The 22,327-nt window shown below is 36.7% G+C and overlaps 4 protein-coding genes and 1 long non-coding RNA gene across 8 annotated transcripts; 4 read left to right on the top strand and 1 right to left on the bottom strand.

Moving 5' to 3' along the window:
- Positions 1-225: 225 nt before the first annotated feature.
- LOC18032746 (F-box/kelch-repeat protein At3g23880) lies at positions 226-1,539 on the top strand. Its single transcript, XM_006419499.1, has one exon. The coding sequence runs from the start codon at positions 226-228 to the stop codon at positions 1,537-1,539; it is 1,314 nt and encodes a 437-aa protein (XP_006419562.1).
- Positions 1,540-4,721: 3,182 nt separating this feature from the next.
- On the top strand, positions 4,722-5,497 carry LOC18032747. Its single transcript, XR_002907141.1, has 3 exons — positions 4,722-4,770; positions 4,915-5,036; positions 5,129-5,497. It is a non-coding gene; the product is annotated as an uncharacterized LOC18032747 (long non-coding RNA).
- A 76-nt stretch (positions 5,498-5,573) lies between these two features.
- LOC18032751 (translationally-controlled tumor protein homolog) lies at positions 5,574-7,203 on the bottom strand. Its single transcript, XM_006419497.2, has 5 exons — positions 7,054-7,203; positions 6,524-6,597; positions 6,245-6,373; positions 5,986-6,143; positions 5,574-5,897 (listed from the first exon to the last, which is right to left on the bottom strand). The coding sequence occupies exons 1-5, from the start codon at positions 7,079-7,081 to the stop codon at positions 5,780-5,782; spliced, it is 507 nt and encodes a 168-aa protein (XP_006419560.1). The 5' UTR covers positions 7,082-7,203; the 3' UTR covers positions 5,574-5,779.
- Positions 7,204-9,346: 2,143 nt separating this feature from the next.
- On the top strand, positions 9,347-16,336 carry LOC18032754. 3 transcript variants are annotated; one of them, XM_024179219.1, is made up of 6 exons: positions 9,347-9,435; positions 10,176-10,327; positions 14,749-14,798; positions 14,918-14,943; positions 15,049-15,301; positions 15,822-16,336. In XM_024179219.1, the coding sequence occupies exons 1-6, from the start codon at positions 9,411-9,413 to the stop codon at positions 16,090-16,092; spliced, it is 777 nt and encodes a 258-aa protein (XP_024034987.1). In that variant the 5' UTR covers positions 9,347-9,410; the 3' UTR covers positions 16,093-16,336. The 3 variants fall into 3 exon arrangements, with proteins under 3 accessions (XP_024034987.1, XP_006419558.2, XP_024034982.1); XM_006419495.2 differs by having other exon boundaries at positions 9,353-9,486; XM_024179214.1 differs by lacking the exon at positions 9,347-9,435 and adding an exon at positions 9,498-9,564.
- Positions 16,337-16,405: 69 nt separating this feature from the next.
- On the top strand, positions 16,406-22,327 carry LOC18032759 (condensin-2 complex subunit D3). 2 transcript variants are annotated; one of them, XM_024179208.1, is made up of 9 exons: positions 16,406-18,427; positions 18,931-19,641; positions 19,868-20,359; positions 20,499-20,590; positions 20,720-20,807; positions 20,912-21,026; positions 21,119-21,245; positions 21,328-21,502; positions 21,593-22,327. In XM_024179208.1, the coding sequence occupies exons 1-9, from the start codon at positions 16,985-16,987 to the stop codon at positions 22,154-22,156; spliced, it is 3,807 nt and encodes a 1,268-aa protein (XP_024034976.1). In that variant the 5' UTR covers positions 16,406-16,984; the 3' UTR covers positions 22,157-22,327. The 2 variants fall into 2 exon arrangements, with proteins under 2 accessions (XP_024034976.1, XP_024034974.1); XM_024179206.1 differs by having other exon boundaries at positions 19,853-20,359.

The raw sequence follows: 22,327 nt of genomic DNA, 5'->3' as shown, positions 1-22,327 counted from the left end.
AATTTGTTAGTTATTTGCTTGGTTCTTCTGATTGTCTTTTTCACGTACAAATTAATTATTTAGGATGCCTACAAATTAAAACTAATTAATTTATTGGTTAAAGTCACATTTATCTTTCATCAGTAATGATGACTTGCCCTAACAGAGTCACCGCCCCATATTTAGACAAGAGTTATAGAGAGCCGCCAAGGTCCAATCTGCCATACAAAGCACTCTAGCAAAACAATGTCAAATCTCCCTGACGACGTCTTGATTGAGGTGCTTTCAAGATTGCCCGTCAAGTCTCTGCTGCGTTTCAAGTGTGCGTGCAAGCAATGGCTCTCTCTGATTTCCGATCCCGGATTCGCCTTACTGCAGTACAAACGTACCGCCAGAAACAGTCCTCCCAAAATCCTCCTATCAAAGCGTTCTCTTTATTCTAAGGATTCTCCTCTTCGGTCTTTCGACTGTTCAACGACGTCTTTACATGATCAACGTGCGTTGACAAGACTGCATTTTCCCTTCATCAGACCGGATGGTATGGTTCGATTTATCGGCTCGTGCCACGGCTTGATTTGCTTAGCTCTCGACAACTATCGAGAGATTTTTATTTGGAATCCCTCCACCGGTGCTTATACAAAGTTACCAGCCGATCCTGACGCGACGTATGATTACGATATAGTCAAGTACGGTTTCGGATACGATTCATCCACTAATGGTTATAAGGTTATGTTCTATTTTCAGGAAATAGATCATAAAAGGGAGGATAACTTGCAAGATGATAATAGCAGGTGTATTGACATACAAGGTATCGTTTTTGCGGCAAAAACCAATTCTTGGAAAAAGGTCGAACACAGTTTCGGCAGTATTCATTGCTGTTGTGAAGCTAGAAACTTGCAGGGGCGACCGATGGGGACCCTAGTGAATGAAAGTCTCCACTGGTTGACAAACAATCAATGTGAATTTGGGATGTTTGGGATTACTGCTTTTGATTTAGCCACGGACAAGTTCTCTCGGGTGCCGAAACCTGATTTTGATTATGCTCATCAAGCGATGGGATTGGGAGTCGTTGGCGGTCGCCTCTGTTTACTCGCACTGGGCGCGAACGCTGAGTTATGGGTGATGAAAGAATACGGAGTGAAGTGTTCTTGGCAAAAACTCTATTGTCTTGGAATTTCTATAGGAGCGGATGATTATGGTAATTGGGCTGCATTGATACTGTCGCAGTGTTGTGCAGGCTGCGGTGAGGATGATATCATAACAATGACACTCAAAGTTGGGGAGAATAAATTCATGATAAGGTATAATCCCAATCAAGAAATGAAACTTGAACAGTTGATGGTTGCCACTAGTGAAGAAATTTATACCCATTTTGCGCAAATAGAAGAAATTGATTACTTAGAGAGCCTGATCTCGCCCCCTGGCTCTAAAACTCTGATCTCGTCCCAGCAAGCTTCTTCTATTCTATCAGTATATAAGAAGACCATATATGAGTTTGTTTTGCGAGTTTTTACTATTTTCATGATGCTTTTTCGTTCATATAGCAATAAAGTAGTATAATATGTGTTGATGCCAAAATCTGGATAAGTTGGTCAGATCTCAGATCCCTGCATCATCATTAAATTTGTTTGGTGGGAAGCTTGTTGATGCGGGATTCCGGTTCTCCTCGTTCTACGACCAGGATCTCTGCTCGATCAACGTCATCACGACCAGGGGGTCTCCTCGCAAGGCTTCTTCTCCAGAGGTTCCTGCGCACACAGACAAGTCAGAGTACGCCGGTTATTTTCCCGGCGCAAACCCTCCGACTCTCAAGTCAGATATGAAGGTTCGGGGAACGCTTGCCACAGATCTTATGGCTTTTTCGTGGTTTTTTCTTCTTTAGAATTTCTTTTCTAATCTCAAAAATGCTAACCCCTTTACCTTCGTTGGCTACCTTTTTATAGGCTTCCTCTGAATCCCAGTTTTCCGCTTTCTTCGAGACGGTATGGGACTCTGACTGCCGCGTTATGGGCAAACGTGGGATCTTGCGTGTTACGCCACGGTTCTGGGGAAAGCGTGGCTGTCGTGGTTTTGTGAGATCTTGTTTCCGCTTTTTTGGGGGGACGGTATGGGACTCCGACTGCTGCGTTATGCTGCGTTATGGGCAAACGTGGGATCTTGCGTGTTACGCCACGGTTCTGGGGAAAGCGTGGCTGTCGTGCCTAGATTCTCGGGCTGGAGAGCATGTCTTGCCAACAGCCGTCGACCGGGTCTCCTCGCCTCTCGACCTCTAGCCGGAATGGCCTTATGCCTCTTACAGGAAATTTGCCTCGCGGATGACGTGCTCGTGGACGAGCAGGATATTTCTGCTCCTGTTCCCCCGCGCACCAGGCTTTTACGGAACACACCGGTTCGCAGAACTCTGCCATCAGATATCTGCTCACCATGCCTGGTCTCGTCGACGTATTTCTCCCAAACAATATGTGTGAGCTTATTTATTATATGTCCAATGAAATTGATGTTCCGATCATGTTTCAAATTTACAGAGTACAAGTTCACTTCTCTCGACCGCTCATTAAGCGTCATAAGCGCTAGATCACAAGCAAACACATCGGACACGGCATTGTTGAAAATCAATTAACAAATGGAAATAAATTATGGGTGAAGTGATTAGCTTTACTAATGGTCATAAACTGACTATAACTTAATCTTTAAAAAAAAAAGTTTTTGAAAAAAAAATATGTATTTTCTTCTTAGTAGATTTATAGTGCCATAATGTCGAAAGAAATTCGGTGAAGATGAAGTTTTAGTACTGACAAGTACGGGGAAGAATTCGACAAGTTATTATCCTAATAAAGAAACCAAACTAGAACAATCCGAGATCTCTTCTTTTTGTGAAGAATTTGATTGGCCGTTTGTACAAATGGATGCCATTGCATACGTAGAATGTCTGACCTCTCCTGGCCATGTTTCTGAAAATTAGCTCCCATGACCATGTGACCAGGAACGTTCATGAGTTTGATTTGCCACTTTTTTTTTTTTTCTAATGAGTTTTTGTTATATCAAATATAAATTGATATCTAGTAGTTTTAAGGTTCCGCTCATTTAGCTATAATTATTATTATTTTTTTATGCTGAAATGAACACTTGCAGATTTATGGTACAGAAATAATGCAGTGTCATCAAACCCACCTAAGATTCAAAATTACAAGCCACTTTCTCTCATAGTGTACCCATCGTCTCTATAGCAAAGTAAAATAATCAGTTCAATAGTTTCACTAATTTGAAAATTTTAAAAGAGGATATTCAATTAATCACATCTTAATGTTTCATACAACTACAAGCTTGGAAATGATCTCAGCTTCCAACACAAAAAGCAAACCCTCTTATCCTTGGTCTACTAAAATCTTTCCCTATTTTTAAATTGTTTCTTATTCAGAGTTCTCGAAGTTCTTTACATTTCACTTACCCATCATCTCGAATTGAATCATCTTCACATTCAATAATCCAAATTCTTTCATCGAAAATTCTTGGATCTTTTGGTAATGTACGGCTGGAGTTAATGAACTCGATGATGTGCTGCCAAAATTGCTTTCTGAAACCCGGAACAGAGTTCGGAGTGATGGGATGGTCTTTTCCGTTTTCTCCAATTTTCAAATGTTCTATTCCCAATTAGAGAACGTAGTATTTAACAAAAACCAAGTCGTATAAATAATTTATAGTTAAGAATCTGTTGGTAGTATTACATTCACAAAACTGTAAATGGTAACTCCTAATTATTACATGTCACAAATAAATTATTGTTGCGTTCTCACTCTTCATCAAATTCAAATGCATTTTGAAAAGTAGTGGTTATTGGAAAACATAAGAGAATCATGCAAAAATTGGTCCATGCCATGAAGAGATTTTCTCCTTTTTTTTTTTCTGTTAACAGTGGATGCAACATTTAAAATTTTAAATTATTGGATTTGTTTTATAAGTCAATGAATGGCCCTTGCAGATATGGTTGCTGTATTTTTTTTTATCATAAAGAATTTATTACTGTATTTAAACTGGAATTATCTTCAAATGCTAAATTAATAAGTAAATAAATTGTTTCGGCTTGAATTCATAAACCGAGTCTAAGGGCCCGAAAAACAGTTAACGGCAATTGCGCAAAATTCGACAAGTGAACCCAAATTCACACGTTCTTCACAACACACGAAAATTGAAAAGCAATGCACCCACCCGCATATCACTTTGTTTTTGAGATTTTGTTTTTGTTTTCATTTTACTCACTACAAATTAAACCGAGAGAAACTGAAGGAACAGGAAATTATTTGATTGTATGATTGATCAATCAAATAATGGGTGATCAAACAAAACCGATAATGATGGTAGCAATTGACGATAGTAACCATAGCTACTACGCATTAGAATGGGCACTTGATTATTTCTTTCCTCCTTTTGCTGCTCCGAATCATACCTTTCAGCTCGTGCTCATTCATGCACGACCAAATCCTCCTTCTCTCCTCGGACTATCCGGCGCCGGACAAGGCAGCGCCGGTCAGCGTATAACTAACCCAATGATCTAAGATTGTGCGCTACAAAAAAATAAAGTAAAATAAAATAAAAACAAGGATGTATGCGGGGCTCTAAAATCATAGTCTATGTACGATCTTATCATAAGTTATTCGTTTTGTAACATTGTTCTATTTTTGTTATATATTGATCGCAGGATCCGCTCATGTTATTAATCTTGTAGAGCTTGATACGAAGAAGAGAGCACAAAAGGTCGCTGATAGGGCCACTTCAATATGTGCCAAGAGAGAGGTAAGTCGGGGGGAAAAAAAAAAAGGAAAGAAAAGATCTGTCTCGCATAGGGACATTTTTCACCACTTGAAAAACTTGATCTGCTTGTGATACGTATTAACACAATTATATGAATTGGCTGCCGAAAATGTTATTTTAATGCAGGTAAATAATGTGCCAGTGCATGTGATGCAAGGTGATCCTAGGAATGTCATGACCGAAGCTGTTGAAAGATTCCATCCAACGATTTTGGTCCTGGGAAGTCGTGGTTATGGAGCTGTCAAAAGGTACAAAATTTACGCTACTTTCAAATTTGTCACCTAATCTAAGCTGTTAATTGAGTTCGGAACATAAGAAAATCCTAATTCTGCAATTACAGAGCGGTATTGGGCAGCGTAAGTGATTACAGCGCTCACCATTGTTCGTGCACCGTAATGATCGTCAAGATGCCCAAGTCAAAGCACTAAGCCAAACTTAGTAGCAGCAAAGCATAAATAAAGTCCATTGGCACTTTTGTAATAATCCTCTTAGTTTTAGTTGTGCTCGTTTTTGTTCCTATGATGCAACGACTTCGGCGAGAATAAAATACAAAACAATCCCCCCAGTATACTAAAACAAGAGATATTCCCTTGTGCAAAAATAACTTTTTCTTTGTGGTAAAGACTCTTGCACTAAGAGAGAATCATTAAAGGCATATTCTGTTATGCTCCTTTGAAAAGAAGCTCTGTTATTCTCTCACCATTTCCATTTGTTGATAGCACTTGGTCCCCGAAAAAAAAAAAGGACAAGAGAATTGATGCCTCAGAAGAGGGAAGAAGATAACAAAAACTATTAAGTTATTTGGTAATTCAATCTCAAACCATAAAACCCAATAATTAAGAGCAGAAAAACATATTGTTTATGTCAAAATAAAAACTAAAAAACAGCAAGCACAAGTCCCGAGTAAACCAGCACAAAAGATACATAAAAATAACCGCGGGCAATAATTAAAATTAGAACTACAGCAGGCACTTCCTCTTCGAAGCCCAGCTTAGCACTTCACCTCCTTCAATGCATCAGCCATATACAAAAATGTTGGGTCGGTCGCACCTTCCTTGTAGTAAGCAAAGACAAGACAGCCATCATCATGCATGCTCTCCCCAACAAAGCTGTCACGAACACACAAGCAAACATCAATAAAATACTTCATATTTTATGAATTCATCAAGACACAACAGAATATAAAGAGGCACTTACAATTGAAGGTCACTGAGCTTCGAGAGCAAGAACTTGGTCGCTCCCTCAATATTCTTCTTAAATATCTCCTGCCTCTCCTCACTCAGCTTGGGCGTCAGCAACTTGATGAATCTCTTCATGTATGTTACAAACGGCTTCTTGTCAAAAGCGGGTTGCTCCTGTACAAATAAATAATATATTTGTCATTGTCTTTCATCTTAGAAAAACTATAACAGCTCAAAAACACAAACCATAAATAACTGTAGATGCCGCGACAAACCTGTAGCCTGAATGTGTCGACAATGTCGACCACCTTCACGGCTTGGTCATCAACACCCTCATCCTCATCAGCTCCTTCGGCAGAAGGATTTGCACCAATGTCAACATCAACGGCTCCTTGTACAACCCACTGAAGGGGCAATTTAAAAAAAAAAAATGAATCCTCTCAATATTCATAAAAATCATAAAAAAAAACCCTATTCATAAATAGCAAAAACAACAGACAGAGAGACGCATGTAGGATAGGAAATTGGAATTATTATGAACTCAAGAAACTAACCTTTCCCTCAACTTCCCACAGAATCCCATTCTCAATTTCCTTGTAGGGAAAAGAGTCGGAGAGAAGCTCATCACCTAAACAACCCATCGACATAAGTTAACAACGTGCTCTTTATTCAAACATGTACAGAATTCCATTCAATAGATATATCTCATATATCAATCATATCAAGTTAAAGTAATGACAAGGCTATGAGATCGGTAGCTGATATGCAAAATTAATCAACCAACAATTCAACGAATCGGTTACTTAACTATCTAGATCTCTCGTCTAATTACAAAAGCATAAATATTATAAACAAATTAAATAACAAACACGAGTAGTTTAATCAATTATAGATCTAATTCGGATCTCAAAGCAAGCGCTAATTTACAACATAATAACAAAAATAATCAATACCATCACAGATCTGATCAAATTACGAGCCTATACAGCAGAAGAACGATGCTAATTCAAGTCAAAATCGAGTCAAAACAGTAAGAGCAGGCGAATTAAAAAGTAACAGAGAAGGTTATGAGAAGAAGAGTTACCGGTGAGGAGATCTTGATAGACCAACATGATTGCAGTCTCTCTCGCGAACACAAAAAAGAAAAACAATCAACGGAGAAAACTGGAGAGAGAGAGAGAGAGAGAGACGCAGCGGTGAGAGAGCGAGAGCGAGAGGGAATTATGTAAGAGCGCACTGTGAACTTATATCGGCGAGGGTTTTGCTGCAAGTTTCAGGAAATCTCACCTCACGTGACGTAAATACTTAAGTTACGGAATTAGAGCTTCAGTTTGACTTTAATTACTAATAAGTCCTATTTCTGTTCGGCTGTAAAAAGGGGCTGAATCATCAATGGCGGTGTCCGGTATCACAATGGACTAAGTTTTTTATTTACTTGGTATGTTTGGGTTCTTTAATGGGCTATGCTAAGTTCACCCCATCAATTTTCTAATAAATGTCGCGCACGTATGCTTTTTTTAATACTTAGTTTACCACTAAGATATTGAGCATTCCCTCCGTATACTGTACTACATAGATAAATAAAAGTTCAACTATTATACGGTTATATGATTTTCAATCCACAAATTTTATTCATTGAAGTAATTAGTTATCAATTGGTTGAGATTATAGTTTTAGTAGCTCTTTTTTGGCTGCCACCAATGCTCAAATCATAAGAGAGGCAGGGACTAAAAGATTGACTTAGACTTCATCCATCTCTAATATTTAGAAATAAATTAAATAAAATATATCTCATAAATGACAATTATTGATTAATGGCAGGTAAATTTTGAACTTAAATTTATAAGTATAATATTAACTTACAAATAATAAATGATTATCTAAGTGTATTTAAATCTACAAACGCTTGTTTCTCTTCTATTATTTGGATTACAATGATTTATGACCTTGTGAACCATAAAAGGAAGGTGATTTAAATACAGAGAAGATTTGGTAATGGAGCTGATACATTGCATTATATAGGCTGCTAGTGAAATTGTATTATTAAAAAAAAATTGTTGAGGTGAGTTGTGTTGCAATACATTGACCTCACATTACCCAACAAGCTTACCAATCCCGATTGGGTAACAATAACTTGGGCTCCCAACTTTTACTATCTCTCAAGTAACATAATAGTTTTCACATATGTATTGAATAGGTCCCTAACCCTACAAAAATGAATTATATGAAGGTAGAAGGATATTTGCACCTCAAAGTTTGGGAAAATAATCACAAATATCCTCAAGTTTTTTTTTAAAGATATCAAGATTCATTTTTGTCCATAATACCCTTTGGCTATAGAATTATAATTAACACAAATTTAATATAAATAAAAAAATCTATCTAGTAGACTAATAATGTTAAATTATTTTTCACATTTAAAATTATATTAAAATTTAAAATTATTATATTTATTTTAATAATATATTTATGATATTATAAAGATTTTAAATAAATCTTTGGGTTAAATAGATTTTATAATTAAAAAATCCCTATTAATAATATTAAAATTATCTTTTACATTATATTCAAAATAATTTTTATTTATTTATTTTAATATTATCATTTTTATCTATTATAAAAAATTACTTTAATATAATAAAATAATTCTAATAGATTGAAAAATATAAAAATATTTTTAAATGGATATATTATTACATTTATTTTAATGCCATATTTTCATTTATTATAAAATCTTAGCATTATTTTTTTGAGATTTATAGAGTTTAAGGACATTATGGTAAAAAATTATTTTGGTGTCCCTTATTAAAAATTTGGAGGTCTTTTTGACTATTTCCCTAAACCTTCGAGTGTAGTTAAACCTTGTGGGTGTAGTTTTTTTTATATATATGAATAATATTGCACTATCTAAATAATATTTTATTATTTTCAACTCAAGTTCTAAAATGACATTCATACTAAATATTCAAGTTCATAATTAATAAAATTACAAATTATTTCATATCTATATATAATAATGAATATTATTTCATTTGAGACGAATGATTGCATGAGATTGGGTAAGCAAATAACCTTTGGTTAGGTTTAATTTTTTGGTTTACACACACATAAATTTTGAAGATTCAAATCAAAATCAATAAGTTTAGAAAATTGAGTCAAACTGACATCACTCTTCAATTTCTCCTAAATTGATTCAATTCAAGCAAAAGGTATATTTTAATGTGGTGATTCCACTCATGAAGTTTAGTATTATTAATAATATAAAGGGTAATTCGGTCACTCAAAAGGATTTATCGGGTTTTTAGACCTATTTGACATATAATAAAACGGTATGTGCGCTCTCGACAATTTTTGTCAAAACAGGGACTTTCAAGTTATTATCCGGTTAATCGAAGTGAAATTGCATTCTCACACAACCCTTCACACAGAACTCGTTCAAGAATGTCCCAATCAATACAAAAAAGAGGTCCTGTTTTGAACTATGATGTACACCTGCAACGTTGTGAAATGTCAAAATGTAATGAGAAAGTTTCTTACATGTAGATATTGTTTGGGTGTTTGATGTTTGTTTACATGTTTGTAGGTGTGAAACAGTGTAAGAAATTTTAATTTTTAACAATATTGGTATTTGGTGATTGTCTGTTATTTTGACTTTTGAATAGCTATGAATTAACCTTGGTCAATTCATAGCAGTCCATCATTTAGCAATACTCTATGAATTAGATTATGATTATTTGTTTTTGTTTTAATTTGTTTGGATACAGAAGCTGTGCCATTGTTGGTGTCGTTCTTTTATTTTTATTTTTGTCTTTCTAAATCTATTTGTGAATTGTGATTGTGGTGATATTTGAGTGCAAAACTTGTTTGTTCAAACTTCAAAGGGGTTCTTGATCTATGAACACGTTGAAATTTGACTATTTTGGGCTGTTTAAGTTTGCTGTTTTGTGTATTTAAGGCATATATGAATTGACTGCTTTTAAAACTGGAACTAAATTATGATGAAACTATATCTCTTTGCTGCCAATTGGTTCTTGAGTATGCTTTGTTTACCTTTATGTTTTGGCTCTAACCCAGTTGTATGCTTTAAATTTTTTTAAAAGCATGATACAGTTTGAAGGTAATTGTGCTGCTTCCACCTGTATCAATTACTCTAGCTAGCATGTAGAATTTTTTGTTCCTTCTAAGGTTATGTTTTTTGATTTTCAGATTGCATTGGTTCTGCATTTAATGTAACGGGAATCATGCAATGCCCTAATTGTCGAGAAGTTGAAAATGGTGTGTGGATGCGTTTTGAGATCAATGACAATGATGAGATCACTGATGAGGATGAGTGGCCTGATGATAACTTGCCAGATATGGTAAACCAAGAGTTTTATGGATTTCCATATATAATTTTTTATCAGTATATGTTTGTTTCCTGTAAATTTTAAATTGCATCTGCAATATAGTATTTTCCTGTGTTGGCCTTCATCTAATGGAAGCAATAATTCAGTTAGAACATGTTGAGCAGTATTTGCATGCAAAACTTGTTTTGGTCCATAAATATTATTTTGGATTTCTGCTTGACATTTCCTTCGTGGATGTAATAATTTACAATATCAATTTAATTTCTTTAACTGATTGAGGATATGCCAGTTGGTACATCTTGAATTTTTCATCTTTCTTTAACGAAAGAAAGTTATGTTTTATTGTGCTCACTGATAGGGTGAGACACTATGGATTATCTATTTAATAATAGTTTTCGATGATTTTAGAATTTATATAGTCCCTATTTTCTGCTTGAATGGTTAGATCAGGGGTTGGGATGAGCAAATCTCATTGATTTACAAGTATATTGATGTTTTTATGTAGAAACAAATTGATGGCTGAACTAAAAAATGACCAAACCTAGGAGCGGTGCGCTTTATTCAACAGATAAAACACGTGAAGGGAAAATGTTTGAAGTTTTCCTTGTCAATGTCATTCCAGTCTAAAGATACTATTTTTTACTTGATACACAAACTGTCAGTATACCCGGTGTTACACTTCATGGCATAATATATCTTATACATGTATGTTTTACATGTTGGGTACTACATTGTGTTGGAAAAGATTATGCGATGTGATCATAAATCTAGTTGAGTTATTCAAGGTTCATAAACCCAAGCTTACTCTTCGCCTAGCTAACATGTGCTGGTATGCCCTTTGCTTGGCTTGGTGATTCTGTTACTCAATCCATCTCATGCATTATGTGATGCCTGTTTGGGAACATGGCAGCTATAAAGAATAGCTTTTGATATTATGGAGGATGCATGTTTGGGAACATGGCAACTATAAAGAATAGCTTTAGATATTATGTAGGATTATTAGTAAAATCAAGTTATAGAGGTAAGATTATCAGTGGAAGCATGATGAATTAACAATTGGATCTTTTAAGTTGTAAATCAATTTCATAGACTGTAAGTTGTTCGCAAGGTTATATCATGATATTGGGAGAATCAAATAACATGTGTTTGCACAATGATAATATGGTAGGTGTTTTTTACTTGCTCCTTACCTTATTGACTAAAGTTCATTATAAGGACATTACTCTTCTATAGTTGAAGAGCTTAGTTGTCAATGCTAGAGTTTGGATAGTATTAATTGGATTTGATGATTATTTTAAACTATGCAAAATTGATGACAAGTCAAGCTGATTATATCCTGAAGCAATGTTAAGGTGTTGATTTATTTGGCAAGTCCAATTAACGAAATGATTCCCATGGTGTGGGCCACACGTTCAAGTGGATTGAACAGACAGGGAATAGGTAGTTGCTTGTTGTTGTCAATTCCCCCCCTTTAAGCCTTGGATTGGCTTTCTCAAGATAGGTTTGAAAGAGATTAATCAAGTTGAAAGAGAGAAAGGAAATGAGGTTTTGAGTCAACCACTTCTTATCAATAGTAGGGTAGCCCACTGCAAAAAACCTTTCCTAACCAAGCAGAAGTGTGATAGTGTGTCAGAAATACCTTTTCATCCGTAGGCCAAAAGGCATAGAGCTGGTTGAATTAGAGAATCAAAGGTTGTCCTCGCTCTGCGTTTCATCTTTCTTTTTCTTTCAAGTGACTATCATTGAGTCAACCCAACCCTTATACCATATCTCAACTTGAAGTAAAGGAAAGGCCAAGCACTTATTCATGAAATCACTCGACTTTTCCTATATTTAATATTTCTATTTTATTTATTCCACATTAATATTCAAGAGAATTCTTCTATCATTAAGTCTTAACTTTCATGTGGCCCTACTTTTATCAGCAAATTCAAAGCTATGGAACTTGGACTCGGATTCATTTCGCAAGCTGTTAAATAGATACAATAATTTAAGAAATTACTTCAAATGTTCTTACCCATATTGAGGAAACACAAATCAACAAGTGATGCAATCACCTTTGTTTTATTGAATTGTGAAGGATGGAAATTTAGTTAGTATTATCGAAAGGAGAACCACATACTTAATATGATGAACGAGAATCTCGTTCTTAACATGAGCTTCCATTATTAAGATTATTCAAGAGATTTTGCCATGATTAAGCATTGATTTCACTTACCCTAGATTATCAGTAGACAGAGAACCACGGAACGTGAGATCTGATTCATTTGGCAAGCTTTTAAATAGGCATCATAATTTGAGAAATTACTTCAAGCACGGCCGTTCTTACCTATTTTGAGGAAACATAGATAGCACTTTTGGTCTATTGAATTATGAAGTGTCAACAATTTTTTTTTTTTTTTTTTCTATTGAATCTTGTACTCTTCTATGGGTAGTGTTGAAGAGATTTCTTCCACTATTAAGCTTGGACTTTCAGATACCCTAGTTTATTAGCATACTCAAAGCTATGGAACATAGTTGTTGATTCATTTGGCATGCTCTTCAATGAATACCATAAATACGGCCGCTTTTACTCATTTTGGCAGAAACGTAGATCACCAAGTAACTAGCTTCAGTTAATGTGAAGCCCAAAGATCATTATTGTTGAACAACAATAAATCTTTTACTTAATATGAGCTTTCATCATAATGTTGAAGAGATTTCTTCAATCATTGTGCCTCGACTCCAAAGAGCCTTAGTTTGATAGTAGGCCCAAAGTTTTGGAACTTAGTTAAAGGTCTTTTGTCGAAATGGAGCAGGCTTACTGTATCTTTTTACACCTATGCCTCGTAACTTCTGCTCACTTTGACTTCTCTTTCATTTCATATGTGTTTATGAAAGAAATCTCATAAATGATAAGAGCTTCCATTAGTAATGTGGAAAGATTTCTTATAACGTTAAATCCTGGGCTTCACATGCTCTACTTTTTGTCTTTAGCTTGTATTTATTTGTATTGATAAAATAACACAAATATAGTGAGTGATATTTCTGCATTATGGTGAACGAAACCATACCATGGCACTGCATTGTCAATCCAATGCTTAAACTTCATTCACGAGGTGCTAGATGGTCTTGTCAGATACTCAAGTATGTGCCATATAGTGGCCGATGATGCTCACAAGAGCAATCTTGGTTGTTACGATTATAATTATGACATAAAACCAAGTTTTAAGCAATATGATTTCTTGGAAAAGCTTCTTAGAGAAAGCTTGACTACTAGAGCCTTCGACGTCAAAATGAATGTCCATGCATATGGGAAAAAATTACTTTAATCTAGTCATAAAATGCATGTATGGGGTTCCTTCGACATTCCTTAAATGTCTCTAGGTTCAACTCATCTTAGTGAATTCTTATTCGCAACTAAACGCAATCATACTTGAATTTAACAAATACATTCTTTTTTACTTTTTCACTTTTTCTTGGTCGTGCATTTTTCTTAACATTGGTGAAAGATTTATCTTAGATACATTGTTGGATTAATCATTGTTATCGATCAATGATATTGATTAAGTATGTTAGGATTATTTGTATCATTATGATTAACTTTGTATATTTACCTTTTTGGTTTAGCTAGAAAAAGAAGAAGTATCATTTGATAATGTTTTGTAAGGCTTGATAGATTATCTTTTTGATGCATATTAGTCCAATTTCTTTGTACTAATAAATACTCTTCCTGATTCTCTATCTATAATTGAGCGTTATCATTATTATTTTCTTCATAAAAGCTACTGTAGGAGATCACCATGAAACATTACTCATCGAGATTTTGTGAGGTTTTATTTGAGCAAGAAACTCTGAGCATTGATTAGAAAGTGACTTGTCTTTAGTAGATCCCTTTCAGACCGTCCCCCCTTCAGCTCAGTTGCACCTGATCTGAACACTATACCTTCATTAAGAGATAACTGATTCTAGCCAAACCTCTTGATCATATCCATACCCTTACCTCATTTTATTACTGAGTGATCATTTAGGGCCTCCTATCTCCATCTTGCTACGTAATTATTTAGGGTTGTCTCTGGTGATCAGACTTTATCCCTCTTGATCATGAGGTTATTCTCTTGATGTCAAAATTTACCCAAAAAAATAAAAATAAAACATTTATTATGTGATTATTGTGGCTTTATATATTTCCTCATTCTGCTATAGGTATCAAAGTGCTACTATACTACTGTATGTCACTTTCACAGATCTACTATATTTATTTGCAAGACTTTCTCCCAAGATATACTGCTGTTTTTAGTAACATATAAGATATCTCTTTCCCCCTTTCTCTTTCTTGATATATATCTAATTCTTTGTGTGCATGAATGAAGAGGTCTATGTGTCATTGTTTGTGCCTTTGACTGATAATTGGTGTTTGCTTTTTGTTTCTCGTGGTGTGATTTTGTTTACAGATACCTCAGCAATGTGTTGGAAATAATGACTGGGGTCCTGATTTTCAACGGTAAGCATATTATGTCATCTATGAATCACTGATGCCCCGATCCTGGACCCTCATACCATGTTTGTTATGGCTCCTCTGTCTCAATTGTGTTTTTTTTTTCTTTTTTGGGAATCTTGCAGGGTAACAGAGTTTCCATTACTGGGCCGTAAGTTGTTGGGATCTTTTTCTTTTCCGCTATGCTGGTGATCATGAAATTGGATGGTTCACTTGTTATGACACTGTAATAAACATTTACTTTCCGTCGATGCAGATCGTGATTGTCCCATTTTTACTGCCAATCATCACCTGTATGGTCCACCCATGATCAGTGAGATTTCTACTTCTCGAGTTATCTTTCATGGTCACGAACCAATCCATCGAGCTGTTTTCACTCCGATGTGTGGCAATTTTATTGGTGCCAACCAGCCTTTTGTTGCATCAGCTGCTCAGAGAGCTGCCCAGTATGGTGCTGGTGGTCTGCGAAATTTTGTGTCCGTTGGTCATAGGGCTATTCTTCAACCCAGGTAAGTTTCACTAGATTCTGTACAACCTTGCAAGTAAAATTTGGAAATTGCCATTAAACTGATCCACCAAGTTCCTGATGGTGATATTTAATTCCATTTTTATATCAGACATTCAGACTGTTATTCCCTGATTTTTATGTTAACCGAAAATGTAAAATAATGGAAGTTTAACTGCTTTGATCATGCTTGACATTGGTTTTTAATGCCCTTATCCTTAACTAGGATTAGACTATAAGGTATTCAATCTTCTGATAATCTCTATGGAGGTCCATATAAAGATGAAAAATTCCTCCATTTGTAAAAATCTGCAGTATGCCTTTCCTTCAATGTTTCTTGTCATGTCTTATTGCATCCTTGCATACACCTTATCTATTTAATCTTGGTGTTGTAGTTCTGCTGATTCTTCACTTGGTTTTCCAGTAATAGCATAAATAATCAATTATAATGATTTATTGATGCATGCAATTTATTGCCCAAGTAATTCAATCACCTAGAGTTGTGGTAACTTTTCATCTGGCAGGAGGAGATCTAATGGCTTGTTGGGCTGGCTTCCAGCAGAGCACGTACCATCACCACCACTTCAGGTTGTTCACCATGTGCCTGCCTCGACTTCAACCATTCATAATTACCATGCAGCAGCAGTTCATGGTGATTCTTTCTTGAGTTTTTCCATTCAGAACAACCAGGAGCCAGAGGCAGCAAATCTGGTCCATTGCCATTATGAGGAAGAAATTGCACCTTTCCAAATTTTCCCAGATGACGTGGGTCCTCTTCGGGCTCCTCATAATTAGGTGCCTGGCATATCATGCAGCTGGCTGAAAATCATGCAGTATAAGCATGTTTTTAATATTCCATGAAACCAAACTATATCCTTCAATAATTGAACCCGCAGGCTGAGGTGCTTGAATAATTGAACAGCAGCTGCAAAAACATTGCTATTTTGCTTGATATAATGAGGGCCTGGAGTTTGTTTTTGGCCCTGGCAAACTGGGACCATTTATCAGTTGCATTTATGACTTTGTGATTAATTTGGTTTATGCACAAGCTCTCTAAACTTATTAGATAAATTTGATCTTTGCTTGGGGGTGTGTTTAATTTTTATTTTTCTGGAAAATCTGCTGCCTGGCTAGCAATAGCTGGATTCTCGGATGAAATAGTTGAATTTGACACATAGATTTGTGTGTGGATCTCATACTACTTGGGGAGATTCAGTTCTTTGATCATTTTCTTTATTTTACAGGTAGTGAATAGACACTGTGGCAGCAGCTGCCAGTGTGGTTTTCTAAAATACCCAAGAGAACCTCCATCAGTAATTTCTGTTAGTAATCCCCTGTTGCTTGCTCGGTAGCTACTTGCTAGACTACCAATCTCCTCGAGGAGATCTAAAAGTTCCGATGGTGTCAACTTTCAGGGTGGACCGAATGTAAAAGGATAGTAGTGGAGGGGTCTAGTTGGATAGTCCTGAAATATTGGGTTCAATTTGTCAAATTTTCGATATTTGGGGGCGGGGAATACGCCTGTCCCCTGACCCGAAGTCACTTTTTAAGTACGACGGCGTTTTTGGTCTTCAGATAGTCAAAATCCACCGTTTAGGCGGGAAAACCCAAAATTCGAAACATTTTGTTAATAGCAGAATCCCCCGTCTCCCAACCAGTTTGCCAAATCCAAACAACACCCACAACAATGGCAGAAGAAGAAGAAGCAATCATAGCAAGAATCATCACTGATTTCGAAGAAACCCTAAGTCAAAATCAAACGACACCCATTTCTCATTCCACTCTCCTCGAACTCGAATCCCTCTTACAATCAAATGACCCAGACACCCTTTACCGATTCACCGATCAACTCTCCTCCAAAAAACTCTCTTTATCCTCTCTCATTCCTCCAATTTCCTGCGCCATGGATGTGGGCCCCAACAATCTCTCCCTCTTGGCCTCCAAAATTTACCTTTCATTGCTTCTCTCCCCGAACTCCCCTGTCTTCACTCTGTTCACTCCCATGGCGTTCCTCTCCCTTCTCCGCTCCATTCGCAGCTCCCTCAAGAGTTTTAAGCACGTGTCTGATAGCGGGTCCCACCCTAGTGTTAACCACAAAAGAAAAGGTGGTGGCAGGCGGGTTCAGCGGGCGAATGAATTTAACGAGGATGAGAGCGAGGGTGGATTTGATGCTAGGAGTTTGTGTTTGGTTGTTGAGAAGTTGGAATTTGTTGTGGAGTTGGTTTATTTGAATAGGTTTCCGGATTGTTTGAAGTCTTTGATACAGACTGTTGTTGAGATTCCGGTTTCATTGCTTGAATTGGGAGGTTATGAGAAATTAAATGTTTTGTGTTCAGGGATTTTGATTAAGTTGTTGAGGGGGGAGCATGGTGATGTGATGAGTACAGCTGCAGAGGTTTTGAAGTCGTTAGTGCCATTGATTTTGATGGGCAAATGTCAAGCGAGGAGTTTTGCATTAGGATTTTTGATGAATGGAGTGATGGGTGTGTCTAAAGAGAGCGACGGGGTCAGGAAGGCAGTTGTGAATTTGCCGAAGTACTTGGTGAACAAGGCCCCGGAGAAGGCTGAGCTGAGGGGATTAGCTGTGGAGGCAATTATGGAGATTGTTAAAGCAATGGAGCTTGAGGATCAAATGGGGTTTGTTGAATATACTGTTAAGCTGACTAAAGGTAAGGCTAATCTTAGGCTAGTTGCAGTTGATCTGATATTAATGCTAATGACGTCGATGAGAGATCCATTGGGAGTGGAGCTGGACTGTGAAGATAGTCACTCCTGGGGTTTGAGTTGTTTGGAGGCTTTAATTGAGCGTTGCTCAGATTCTAGTGCTGTAATTCGAGCTCGAGCTTTGTCAAATTTGGCGCAGTTGGTGGGGTTTTTGTCAAGTGATGATAGGAATAGGGTGATTTTGAAGAAACTACTGAAGTTTGGAGACGGTCAAATGAATGACCTTTTAAAGAAAAGATGTATGGATGAGAAGGCAATTGTTAAAAAGGCAGCACTTCTTCTAGTTAGCAAGTTGATAGGTCTTTTTGATGGCTCTGTTGATGGGATTTTGCTCAAGACAATTGGCATGTCTTGTTCTGATCCACTTGTTAGCATTAGGAAAGCAGCAATTTCTGCTCTTTCAGAGGTTAGTCTTTTGTTTAGCTTTATGTAAATTTAAAGTTTCCTCATTTAAGTAATTTTGCTTAGTTGTCCAATAGAAAGGTGTATATATGAGATGGTATTGGCTTCTGATGCCTTGTAAAAGCTGAGTAGATCATGATTATCTACAACTACTTGCAATTCTCAGCTCTGGCTTTTTCAAGTTGTTATTATTGTTATTATTATTATTATTTTGGGAGTTTCCCTCATCTTTTCCACGTCTTGTTTTTCAATCATTTAACCCTTTCTTTAAACAGGTAGATTACTAATATTATTTTTTTTTCTGAAACAAGTGGTTTTGTTTGTTGGTTAATAGTAATATTTTATTTTTGAAAACGGCATGATTAGTATTATTTAAGATCCGCTGAAACAGCTCTTCTCGATGAGTTTCCATGGTTTTCTTATCCAGCTAAAAGGTTTCTCTTTTCTTTCTCACGTCTTCTAATATATATCTCTAAATCTCATTCTAGATCCTTATTGACTTTGTAGGCATTCAGAACATTTTCTGATGAAAGTCTTACGGTTGAGTGGCTTCATTCCATTCCCCGTTTAATAACTGACAATGAGTCTAGCATTCAAGAAGAATGTGAGAACCTGTTCCTTGAGCTGGTATTGGACCGGATATCAAGATCTGCAGCTGCTGGATCCATTCAATACAACTTGAATGTGAAAGGGAAAAGTTTAGAAGTCCCTGAAGGGGTTTTGCCTCTTTTGAAAGAGATCTGTAATGGAGAGGTGTCGCCTTGGGTGAAGAAAATCTGCACCAGCCTGGGGAAGAAGAAAAGACTGAAGCCCAATATTGCACTTGCACTTCAGAATATTATAAGATCATCTGAAGCTATCTGGTTGAGCCATCACGTGTCAATCAAAAGGTGGACAGCACCACCGGGTGCTTGGCTCCTTCTATCAGAGGTGTCAGCATATCTTCCAAAAGCAGTGGACTGGGAATTCCTTCATCACCATTGGCAGCTACTTGACAAGTATGGATCACAAGGTGACTTTAAAAGCCCACTTGCACCAAGATATGACCATGAAGATACAGAGGGGATAGTATCCAATTCTGTTTCATGGGCTGGCGATCGTGTTTATCTCCTTCAAACAATCTCCAATGTTTCTGTGGAGCTGCCCCCTGAACCTGCTGCTGATTTAGCTCATAACTTGCTTAAGCAGATTGAAGGATTCAACATGCATCCAACAGAGGTATAAACTATTTTGGTACTTTGACCGGGTGATAGGAGCAGCTTTGCTTCTCTAGTTTTATTATCTATTAGCTCTAGTATTGAGTTATATACTATATTGCCACTAGCATGGCTTGATGGTCATAGTGCTACTTTCATAGGGCCAGCCAAGTAATGGGATATATTGTTTTCTCCTGTGCTTAGTTTGTGTATTTGACCAATTTACACATAAGAATCTTTTATGGCAGGTTAACGCTCATGTAAAAGCTCTTAGAACATTATGCAAACGAAAGGCTTCAAATCATGAGGAAGCTGATATGCTTGTTTTGAAATGGGTAAAACAGATTCTCTCGAAAGCTTCACTAATTTTAGAAAAGTACATTTCAAACATTTCAGAAGCCAATAATGGTAATAGTTTCTTTACACCACCTAGAAGCAACAGAAGGGGCAAGAAAGCAGTGGCGTTATCGAGATCATTGTCAGAAGCAGTCACTGCAGTTTATACTATTGGCTCTTTGATTATTGTTTGTCCCACTGTTGATTTGAGCTCCATTACTCCACTATTACACACAATCATAGCTTCGGGAAGTTCTGATCCAAAGTTGAATAAATTACCAGGGCCTACAGTCTCTCTGAAACAGATTGCTCCTTCATTTTATATTCAAGCATGGTTGACAATGGGGAAGTTATGCCTGGCAGATGACAAACTCGCAAAGAGATATATTCCGTTGTTTGTGAAGGTTTTTTCATCATCTTATCATTGCATTTATCCAAGTCTTAGATGACTCTCATAAACAACTCATAAAAACGATACTCAATTTCTTAAACCACAAATTCGACACTATATTTAAAATGCTTACTATTCACGTGTTCTTGTAGGAGCTTGAAAAGAGTGATTGTGCAGCCCTTCGCAATAATCTTGTAGTAATGATGGCAGATTTTTGTGTTCGCTATACTGCTCTGGTTGATTGGTGAGGCCTGTAGAAAGTTAATAGAAAAGAACTGTGCTGATATTTAAACTATTGAGGATTGGTTAAATTTTTTAGAAAGAGTATAATAATCTCTGTGCTATTCTGATTAGTAATTCTTGAAGTTGACAGCTACATGGCGAAGATCTCTCTGTGTCTCCGTGATCCATGTGAACTAGTAAGAAGGCAGACATTTATTCTGCTTTCAAGATTGTTACAGGTAAATTTCTGTTATTTCGTTTGGTTATTATTCTCACATTTCCATTTGAAGATCAATAAGAATACAGAAAACTTTTCTAATTATTGTAAAATTTTCATGTTCAGAGGGACTATGTGAAATGGAGGGGGGTGCTATTCCTTCGTTTTCTTTTGTCGTTGGTTGATGAATCAGAAAAGATAAGACAACTTGCTGATTTTCTATTTGGGAACATCCTAAAAGGTTATATTCTCGACATATCAGATTCGCTCTGTCATAGAGATTGTTGATGTATGTTATCTGGGCTCTGATCATTGTGTACAACGTGATTGCAGCCAAGGCTCCACTTCTAGCTTACAACAGTTTTGTGGAAGCCATTTTTGTCCTGAATGATTGCCATGCCCATGCCGGTCACAATGATTCCAAGGGTTCACGAACTGAACGTCAATTGTTTTCCATCAGGTAGATGTCATTATATTTAGCAACTAGGTAGCTCTGCTGCTGAGATGCTCAGTCGTTACCATGCATGTATCATTCTTTTCAGGGGAAATGATGAACGGTCCAGGTCTAAAAGAATGCACATCTATGTCTCTTTGCTGAAGCAAATGGCTCCAGAGCACCTTTTAGCCACATTTGCAAAGTTATGTGCAGAGATTCTTGCTTCAGTCTCGGATGGCATGCTCAATATTGAAGATGTTACTGGGCAATCCGTTCTACAGGTACTAATCCCTTGTACAGTCATAAACTGCAAGTAAGCAAATGTTATGTAACAAAATGAAAGCAAGTGTTTATGTCCTGTTTCCAAGCAGGATGCTTTCCAAATTCTTGCCTGCAAAGAGATTCGGATTACTCCCGCCCGAGGGTCAGCATCTGCGACTGCAGAAATAGAGGAAGAAGCTGGAGAAGCTGGAGCATCAGCAGCTGCTGCTAAAGGAAGAGCTATTACACAAGCAGTAAGAAAAGGGCTAATCCAAAACACCATCCCCATCTTCATAGAACTTAAAAGACTACTAGAGAGCAAGAACAGTCCCCTCACAGGCTCACTAATGGAATGCCTGAGAATTATCCTCAAAGACTACAAAAATGAGATTGATGACATATTGGTTGCTGATAAACTGCTTCAAAAAGAACTCATTTATGATATGCAGAAGTACGAATCAGCCAAGACAGATCATGCAGCTCAAGCTGCTGCAGCAGCCACTGCTCGGTCTGTGCTCAAGGAAGCTCACACAAACACACCACCACTCAGTTCCATGAGTGTGCCTAAACTCAAGACTACCCAAGGAGGAAGCCATGCTCGAAATGATCGGCCTTTAGATATCTTGGAATCTTTGAGAAGTAGAAAGGCTTTTGATTCAGATGATGACAACTGATGTCTTTGTAAATTTTGTTTTTATTTTTATTTTCATATCTGGGCATAAGCCTAACTAAATGCGCTCGTGTTGTGTATATACTAACACTGACACATGTATAATGTGTTAAGTTACTGGATTTTAAAAACCAAAAAATGTAATGTTTTAAAACTCTAATTGTTGTTAATTAGA

This window comes from Citrus clementina, unplaced genomic scaffold (genome assembly GCF_000493195.1).
Source record: "Citrus clementina cultivar Clemenules unplaced genomic scaffold, Citrus_clementina_v1.0 scaffold_9, whole genome shotgun sequence".
Classification (NCBI taxonomy): domain Eukaryota; kingdom Viridiplantae; phylum Streptophyta; class Magnoliopsida; order Sapindales; family Rutaceae; genus Citrus; species Citrus x clementina.
The sequence above is the reverse complement of the archived record's forward strand: the minus strand, read 5'-3'. Positions and strand labels throughout refer to the sequence as shown.